At 34.5% G+C, this 9,703-nt stretch overlaps 1 protein-coding gene across 4 annotated transcripts; it reads left to right on the plus strand.

Annotated features, from left to right (window-relative positions):
* Nucleotides 1–728: 728 nt before the first annotated feature.
* Nucleotides 729–9,367, plus strand: LOC139687247 (ubiquitin thioesterase otubain-like). 4 transcript variants are annotated; one of them, XM_071584384.1, is made up of 7 exons: nt 729–768; nt 1,263–1,368; nt 1,447–1,499; nt 1,641–1,855; nt 1,936–2,020; nt 5,902–6,117; nt 8,474–9,367. In XM_071584384.1, exons 2-7 carry the CDS (start codon nt 1,329–1,331, stop codon nt 8,672–8,674), a joined length of 810 nt encoding a protein of 269 aa, XP_071440485.1. In that variant the 5' UTR covers nt 729–768; nt 1,263–1,328; the 3' UTR covers nt 8,675–9,367. The 4 variants fall into 4 exon arrangements, with proteins under 4 accessions (XP_071440485.1, XP_071440483.1, XP_071440484.1 ...); XM_071584382.1 differs by lacking the exon at nt 729–768 and adding an exon at nt 782–1,145; XM_071584383.1 differs by lacking the exon at nt 729–768 and adding an exon at nt 782–999 and having other exon boundaries at nt 1,192–1,368.
* The last annotated feature ends 336 nt before the right edge of the window (nt 9,368–9,703 follow it).

The following is a 9,703-nucleotide window of genomic DNA, read 5'->3' on the forward strand; positions in this document are numbered from 1 at the left end:
GTACCTACCTTTTCCATATTCGGGAAAAATAGTTACTTGGTCATTAAATAATAAAGTGTAGTCATGGTCAGTTGAGCTTGATACTGAAAATGAACCAAGTAATATTGATAAAAGGGATAAAGTATTAAAAAAAAAGCACTTCAACAAATCCAAATAAACTACGTGTGGCCGCTCATTGGACTCGTAGCATTAAACAAAAAGCTGTATTATAAATGACCAATCCCTTAGTTCTAATATCAACAAGGTACTTTCCTGAAACGTAATCATCTCATGCTGGGGTAGGGGATGGAGAGGGAGGCCGGCATCATTTGTGATCAAATATCAGCAAACACGTTTTTCATTTGTCCCATCAACATTGGTTAGTTATTTCGACTTAGAATAGTTAAAATGATACTACAGCTTACTGCGTAGGTTTTAGGACCATTAATGTGATTAATTCTGGTTATAAGTTAAACATAACGTCTACCGTCATGTGTCTTCCGGTTTAGGAATGACATCGACTCAAATAAATGAACTAAACATCAAAGTAGGTTCACGTCTCCTCCATTGATAAGTGTTTTAAGCGTCCAAGTTTCTGTATCACTATTGAAAACTGTAGAGCAAAGTCTATTGTGAACAATACATTAATATTTCAAGCTCTAAAGACTATTGAATGATGATGACACAGTTGAAAAACCGCGAAAATTCACTTACGCGATCATCGTCGTTTGTTATTTATAATATGTGGAATTATGGGAACGTTGTGCGTATTCGAAATATGTTGTATTTGTAAGTTGTTGGTGCTTTATTGGATCTATTTTGCCTTTGTAATTCATTTATGATGTAGTCCCAATTTATCGTTAATGTTTGAAGTTAATGTAGAAGCCCTTTATCTGTTCTTCTTTACAAAATAATAGCAACAAATGTGCATTACCGTACAAATACATACACTTTGAAATGGCGACCGTGTCATAAGGGGTGCACTGTCATTGTTGTATGATTATCATTGTGGGATCGCAGGTAGATTTCAGTGTCGTTAAAATGAAGAGAAATTGAATACTTATGTTATTATGAGTAAATTTGAGAAAGATTTAAACTCCCCCGCTAATGTAGTCGGGGCATTTAAATAGTATTTTGGATGTAACGATTGAGGTTTTAAGGTTGAGGTGAAGAATATTGTTAACGCTACTCATTGATTATATTTTTCTGCAGACTTCGAGCAAAATAGGGAATAATATTTTATTTGTGTGCTGTATCTGTCAAATTTTTACTTGATCACACAGATGACATCTGAAGAAGTAACTCATTAGGTACCACTATTTTGGCTGTTCACCTCCACCTCACAGAAAATGGAGGGAAGTAAACCACCAGCAGCTAAGTTTGACCCAAGTAAGTTGAATCCTACATTGATTATTAAGAGCCAATTGATCACTCATCATTCTCATTGGACATTATTGCACTTCTTAGGTGTCAACCAGGATGAGTTAATCATGAAGCAACAAAGGCAAATTGAAAAAGAGGTTAGTCAGTTAAATGTCAATAGTGTTTATCACAACTTATGAAGGTTTTTAGCATTCGTCAGAACACAAATGCTCATTTCTATCCCCGTATTAATTTCATTTATCGTTTTCTTATGCTTCAATTATTTTTTGACCTCTCAGATATCAGATTCAATCCCTCTCGTTGGGGATAAAGAAGATTTATCATCCCTTGAAGGAGAATACAATGGAGATGATATTTATAAACAGAAAGTTCTAAATCTCGGGAAAAATTACAAGAATATTAGAAGAACTAGACCAGACGGAAATTGCTTTTTCAGAGCTTTTAGTTATGCGTATTTAGAGCAACTTCTTGATAATAGAGAGGAATATAATAGGTATGTGAAGACATTTTATGACCATGGAAGTTTCAAATTATTTGGATTTAGAATATTCATAGCTCACTTAAAAATTTCAGATTCAGGGAGTTGGCAGCCAAAAGTAAAGAAAATTTGGTTGCTCTCGGTTTTCCTCAGTTCACAGTGGAAGATTTCCATGACACGGTAAGGATAATCACCTTTCAATTTATTCTGGAAATTTTATCATCCATTATTCCAACCCCTCCTTCATGTAATATCCACATTCCAACTCCTTACCTTGTCTTTCGCTTTTGTTGATGCTTTTTATGTTTTTACTAAATTTTAAATGAAAGTAGAGTGTAATAGAAGAAATTGTGATTCAAGCATGAAGTTCATTAAATGGAGTGAACAGTAAATTGGAAGGGCTTTACCGTCAACTATGAATTCTGAATTCCGGGTCCTACCTTCAATGCCTGATGAAGTCACTGAAAACCAGAAAGTGATCGAAGTGTTGGTGAGAGGAACTTGGAAGGACTCTGAAATGCTATATATAATTGTATAACGTATGCTCATTGATCCTCAAGTGTGATGTTATGGTACCAATAATTACTGGGGATTATTTATAAATTTCAAATGGGTAGGAACTGGTTCTCTGCTTTTTACCTCAAGTGCCTTGCTTCCTTAGTGTTTCAGATAAGGTGGACTAACCTTGACTTGAGTTAACCTTAAAAATGAAATTAAGTGGAAAAATGATTGAATAACTGGCTGGTTTTATTCACTCCTGAGCTAATCTTGAAGTGGGTGGAAAGGAATTCAGGCTGCAACAAACAAGACATTGTTTTTAAGTATTGCTCAAAATGGATTACATTTTAAGTATTGCTCAAAATGGATTACATTTTAAGTATTGCTCAAAATGGATTACATAGTTTAGAGATAACACCATGTTAAATTGTAGACTTAGAATGTTGGTGAAGGGAGCTTAGAAAAGCTATGTAATGCTATTTATAATTAGATAAGATACTCCATCGTGGTTGTAATCAAGACTTAGGAAATGAGGGAGGACAAATTAAAAATAGATATGGTGGGTTAGAGAAAAGGAGGCTCTAAACAAAGGAAAAACAAGGAGGCTAATGCATGCTTTATTTTAACGAGAAAAAAAAATAGTTTCAAGCTTTTTTAAACAACTGAAAGAGACGAAGAAAGTGTTTTTGTTACTAAAAGCCATTGGAAGTGAAATGCTGTATGTTTTCCTAACTATATTTGTCCAAGCATTTACAAATGTTTTTGTTTGAATTGATATTGGTGCGCCTTTAATAATATCCATGCCAGAAATAGCTGACAACTTTTTAAAAGTTTAAAGGAGCATGTTTTTCCACCTTTTGAGTCACCAGTATCATCAATCAATATATATATTGATTATCCATAAATGTGTCTGTCTGATAAGTCTTGCTCTTTGTATTCCTGTGACATTAAATGTAATGAGATATTTTTCAACATTGCTGTCTGTTGTCTTACTGCAGCTGGCATTACATCTTAACAGTTCTCTGTCCACACTCTTATCCATTCTCATAATTTTTCATTCATTATTGCCTTTTAATTCGCAATTACTGCTGTATTTGAGGCCTGATAATGCCTGGGAAATGCCTAATTTTTCTTTCATCATTTGCAATGCAAACAGAATCTCAGGAATGTAATTTGACTGTCCCAACTGTATTTTTTCTTTCTTTATGTAAAACTGTTGTGAGATCTAAAAAGGCTTATCTTTCAATAATAAATGTGTTCATTTTTTCATAAAATAATCACCAGTGCCTATGATGACTTATTAATTCATGAAAATAAATTTTCCACAAATTTTATCATGTTGCAAGTTTGTAGTTCATTTCATTGGCTTTTTTATATTATTAATGCTGTATGTACATGTTAAATTGTTCTTGTTTTTCTTTGCTGAACCATACAATTTAAGAACTCTGTTAGTTTTTCTTGATACCCCTTTTTCACATTTGAATCGGTGGAAAATAATTTGAAAGAATAAATGTTTCACAAAAGGCAAATAGTTACTCTCTGACCCTATCCTGGAACATAGGGCATTTAAAAATCATCAAGAAAACATGCTCATGTTCACTCTAAAATTTAATAGCATCATATTAAATTAAGTAAAATTAATTAAAATGAAAACTTACATTGCAAATCCATTTTCCTCTGTGATCTAAGGAATGGTCGTAAGGAATTCAGATATGGAGGACATAACAAAGTGCAACTAGTAAAGCATTCTATTGCCTTTGTTGAAATAATTTTAGTGACATGTGGATGGGGTACAACTTAGAAATGGCAATTCTTTCAAATGTATTTTTCTTGTAAATTCTGTGAAAAAGTGCACTGATTTTGATGTTATGGATATGTACAACTTCCATGCAGTGAATCCTGAATTAATAAAGTTCACGAAACAATTGTTTTGCTGAATTAACTTGGTGAACATATTGCACCTTATGCTCAATTGTTTTATTCATGTTATTTAAATTATTTTTCTCAATTTGTCTCGATATACTAGATTGTTTGTACCTCAACAGTTCCTATATGCTTATATTTCTACTCACATTACTGTACTAAGTTGAACTAAAAGGTGAATCACTTGGGGAATAAGGCTAAATAAGATAGAATTTGTTTATAAAAAAATATATACTCTTATTGATTGAGGAGGTGAGGATGGTTCGGTGGCTAGTGCACTGGCTTCCCACTGGGTTCGAATCCTGGAGGCAGCAGATATTTTTCAGTTGTATCCCTGTCTTTACTTGAGGCGCTCTGAGGAGAGCACTTTGAGTGAGTACGACATCCGTCGGATGGGACATTAAACTGTGGACCCCTTGGCACCTTTTGACAAGAGAAGGCTAATACCGATGCTAGGTTTCTCTCCACCGTTCCTCCTTTCCCATCCATCCCTAATGGTGCAAATGACCTTTTCTGTTGGTCACCTAACCTATAACTACTACTATTCTTACCACGTATTGATTGATGCACCTATGTAATTGAAAATAAAATAGGTTGGAAAAATAGCTATTGTAATCTATATTAAGCTACCAAAATGGGTGATGTCTTTGGTTTTAATGTTTTTTTCTTTCATGAGTATCATATTGACTGCATTAGTACATATTTCTTCTAAAATCTAGACTATTTGGCTGACTTTTTATTTGGTAAATGGAGGCTTCAAAGCTATGTAAAAAATTAGAATGAGATGGCCATATGTCATTTTTCATCCATATAGAATGGGGAGAAGGTATAAGTTCTCTGTATCAAGCACCAAGAAATAGTCTAAGCAATTTTTATATGGAAGAGTATTTTACAGATGCCATAGGGTGCCTGCACCAATATGTGGTCATTTGTTGTGAAAACAAGAGCTGTCACATAGTGTCGGTTCAGAAGTGACTCAAGCAATAATTTCCCTGCAATTAGATTTCACCAACAGTTACTTCATCCTGGATCTGACGGTGAAAATTCTTGCTTCCAGCCACATATACAAACACATACGTGCTTACATAAATAAATATCGTTTCTGTTCTTTAAGGCACGTACAAACTGTTTGTCAGAACTTATTCTCCGTGTATGCATTGATGGTTTAGTGAACAAAATTGGCAAATATTAATGGTACAATATGAAGTATTTCTTAGTGTGAATATTTATTGTGTGCCATCTGGTTCTATTTATACCCATATGGAAGTCATAAATACCTTTTTAAATTCATTGCCAATTGGTAAGGTTTTATTTTATCATGGAATTTTGGAGTAGTAAAGTTATATTTAATATCTACTTATGCGAATGCCATATTTATATCATGACTGAAAATGGTATTCTCATTGTATAGGCGTGCCAATTCCCTTCCGCTAAGTATGCTTGACCAATCTTTTATTATATTTTTTATCAATTAAATGAAGAATACAATGTATCTTTCCACTGTCTTTTATTCACGTACAACCAGTTTCAACGCTCAAGGGTCATCATCATGTACATCTTCATTTAATTAAAATGAATTTCCACAAAGTTGAGCCGGGAACAATTGAATATTTTTTATTCATTCATATATTTGATTTCAGTTCATGGAGGTGATTGATCAAGTTGGGAAACATCACTCTGACCTATCCCCTAGCAGCCCCGATGATGAACTCCATAGGGTTTTCAATGACCAAGGCAACTCGGACTATGTTGTTGTATACCTTAGATTGATTACTTCCGGCCAGCTTCAACGGGATTCTTCATTTTATCAACATTTCATTGAAGGTGCTCGATCAGTTGCAGACTTCTGTCACCAGGTAGTACAGTTTTCCTTTCTATGTATTTCAGTAATTGTTAGCTGGTATAATGAATGTACCTTCTCTATACATGATTTTTTGCATTATTCAGAACAATTACACTTATGCTCTTAGTTTAAAAGATATTTACTCATATAGTGGGTGGAGGAATACCTTCTCTGTATCAAACACCTAGAAATAGAGCATTTTTAATAGGCTAAAAAAATGTGTACTGAAATAAACAATTTTCCGGGTGGTAGCTATCACCTTATAGCTTATTACATTCACATATTTTTACTGTCATCCTGTTGTGTCTATATACTTTGTCATACAATCAGGTGAAATTGTAAATGAAAATGGCCTAACCATCGTAAAAAGTTTAAGAGTAAGCCTTCTCACGAAGGAAGAATTTCTGTATATCATATGATATACAGAAATTCTCATATCATATGATACCATATAAATATGGTTTTTTATTTTCATGTATACTTTTTGCAGAATATCCAGATTCTTTTTAACTTTTTGTAAAATTTTCTTTTAACCATGTTCAAGGGAAATTAATAAATTTTTAAATGAAATGTTCTACAACTGAGGTCAGTTTGGAACTGCGATGTTATTTTATATGATCTTTGAAACAGCCCCTCCTATTGGGAAACAGAAGACATAATATTTTGCCCAGTGCAGAATGCCACAACAGCAGATCTGTTGGGCAACAGTCTGAAGAGCATTTAAAAATTTATTAACATATCTCATTAAAAACCAGTTTATCAGAAAACTATTCCAGTGAATCATTATGCATGAGGTAAACATAAAAACTTACTGTTAAGGAAATGTAGAGGAAAAATCTGATAAAAATTGGCTCATCATTTATGTGAATCAGTGGGTTTTACGTACAATTCCAGGTTTCAATAACTGCAATTTGACTTCTTGATTGCATTGATTTATGTGGAGAGCAGTCTGTACAAAAATTATGTAAATTCAAAGATTAAACTAAAGTTCTGGCAGCATTAGGTGTCCCTAAATTAAATTAGTTTGACAAATGTGAGGGAGAGATGAGGAAGGAATCTTTGAGTGTACTTTGTTTTGCATTTTGTAGGAGGCTTCAAAACTTTGAGGGGATCGGGAATTACCTCATCTGTCTGTCACCTCCTTTAATTACTACTAATGCAACTTTAAAATTAGCCAGTAAATATTTGTTTTCTTGTTTCCCTGGTGGTATCATAAATATTTCTCTGAAAATTAATTGATTTCGGTTAGAGTTTCTCTGTCATATCGGTGGCTACAATAATAACTTATAATATTCCAGGTAAGCTAGATTGTATGTTTCATGAATGGTGTTTTCCATACAAACAAGCTTTTCATCTTAGTATTACAGACTTGTTTCCTTATTTAAATAAACAATTCACAAGAATGCTCTGTCGAGGAATGAACGCAATATGCCTTCGAAAAGCTTGTGCAGTAAAATCCTGCCTAATTGATAGTCCATGTGCAATATTTTTGAGATGTATGTGGTATCTATAAAACATCGGGAAAAGTGTCAGCGAAATAGATGTATTTCAGATATTGCCACAATGCCTCAAAATTCTTTGAATGATATATCCCTTAAGTGTCACTTTTGCCAGCGACCTTTCCATGACTGGACAGGTAGGTGGATTCCGGAAGGTCCTTAAGGGTACACATGTGAGCTTCTTCAACGGCACTGAGGGTCCCATGGTGGGGTCATTTGAGGGTGGATTTCTTTTTTGGCAATAGAAAATGGTCTCCTGGTGCCAAGTCAGGGGGACTGTAAGGGTGTTGGGAACTCTTTGGGATGCCATTGCATGAAGGTTTTTGCAAGCAGACAGTCGACTCTGTTCCTTTTGTCATCCTTCTGAAGATCTTTGAGAAGACGAGTTTTCAAATTTATAGTGATAATAGTGTCTGCACTGTCATTGCGATCTGCAATCCTGTTCACACTTAACTGACAGTCTGAATTCAACACGCCATACACACGTCAGGAAAAAATTGTTACTGATACTTGAAACGCAAACCTTGTGTTTCAACAATCATTTTTATCAGACTTATCAATGGCATAGTATCATTACAGCTTATATAGGCTCAATTCCCAGGCAAGCCTCTCTGGGCACCTGCAGCTCCACCCAAGCTATGTGATTTTTTGGCACCAGATATTCCTGGGAAACCATAACTGGGACAGGGAAAGGAACTGGCCTCCCTGCCCTGATGTGTGAAACACGCCGTCAGGCTTAATACTGGGTGAACTCTGTCATCACCTACCAAACCAACCCTTTGGTTGATTACTGTGTTTATGGTTTTCTACGCTAAGACTTTATAAAATAATACCCTGAATTTCATCTGTAAAATTCTTTTCATGTTAAAGGAGGTGGAACCCATGTACAAGGAAAGTGACCACATCCACATCATTGCGCTTAGTACAGCACTTGGAGTGGGAGTGCGTGTGCGCTACATGGATCGCGGAGACTCAGCTGAAGTAATTGCTCATGACTTCCCAGAAGGGACTTTACCTCAAGTACATCTTCTGTACCGACCTGGTCACTATGATATCCTTTATCCCTGCTGACACTTTCTCACCTCATTCATTGAAGTTGTGTTTTTTTTTCATGTTTTGGTCTAGGAATTGATGTGACATGTTGGAAATAAGGTGACGAAGTACCTGCGTAGTTGTTTTAAAAAAATAATGAGTGAAGTGTATTAGTGGATATGACAGTGGCAGCAAGAAGTCTTGGCTCTTCCTTAAAATGGAAACTAATTTTTCTAATTTATAGTGTCAAAATTAAAAAAAACCTGGCTTCAGTAGTGTTTGATTTCACATTTTTTTTTTAAGTTTTCTATGAATCAGTGATGAAACTGGTTAAAAATTATATGCTTAGACTAGATGTATAAAAACAAAGATGATCTCTTTAAGTTTTTATTTTAGTGAATACTTTGCTCTCTTTATCTTTAATATTTGTGTGGAATCATTTGTATTTATTTTTCTAATCTAATGAGATATGCTAATCGACATGTTATTTAGAAATGTTGGTTTTCATGCAAATGCATTCATTTGCCTTGGTGCACTGATTAATTAGCTTAATATAATGTGCAATTTAAAATCTCATTTGTATTGTTTTGAACTGAGCACAAGAGCATTTAGTACATGCATTTTGGCAGGCTCTTGGATATACTTTGTCATGACGTCTCATGTTAGCACTAATTTTCAAATCAAATATTGGATATCATCAATGTAGAAAATAAAATTCCTCTTCTCTGAAAATAGTCTCCAGGGTACTGAAGTGCATTTAATTTGGTCAATTCTACTCAAAAGAGTTCTCCCAGATGGTCCATTGCTGGATAAAATAGAAAAGTACGGGCAGTACACCACACTGGACTGATATCATTATTGGATTCACCTATAATGACTTTTTTACAGTTGAATAATCCAAAAAATAGAGTAAAAGTGTCTTCCTGAAATTCATATTTGTGTAGGATAAACATAGGGTCATGCTGTATTTGTAGCTACTCTTTCTTCTCCGAAAATGATGCTTTGATATGTACAGATCATCAAATAATGCATCAAGACCAAAGTTCTTATGATCTCTCTCTATCTCAG

The sequence above is a fragment of the Hetaerina americana genome, unplaced genomic scaffold, assembly GCF_022747635.1.
Source record: "Hetaerina americana unplaced genomic scaffold, ioHetAmer1.1.p SCAF_18, whole genome shotgun sequence".
Classification (NCBI taxonomy): Eukaryota; Metazoa; Arthropoda; class Insecta; order Odonata; family Calopterygidae; genus Hetaerina; species Hetaerina americana.

What these genes read in the sequence shown, in the direction of transcription:
- LOC139687247 (XM_071584384.1), top strand. Translation starts at nt 1,329, where the DNA reads ATGGAGGGAAGTAAACCACCAGCAGCTAAGTTTGACCCAA. An exon ending in AGCAGCTAAGTTTGACCCAA is followed by an intron (nt 1,369 to 1,446) that starts GTAAGTTGAATC and finishes TGCACTTCTTAG; the next exon opens with GTGTCAACCAGGATGAGTTA. An exon ending in TGGAAGATTTCCATGACACG is followed by an intron (nt 2,021 to 5,901) that starts GTAAGGATAATC and finishes ATTTGATTTCAG; the next exon opens with TTCATGGAGGTGATTGATCA.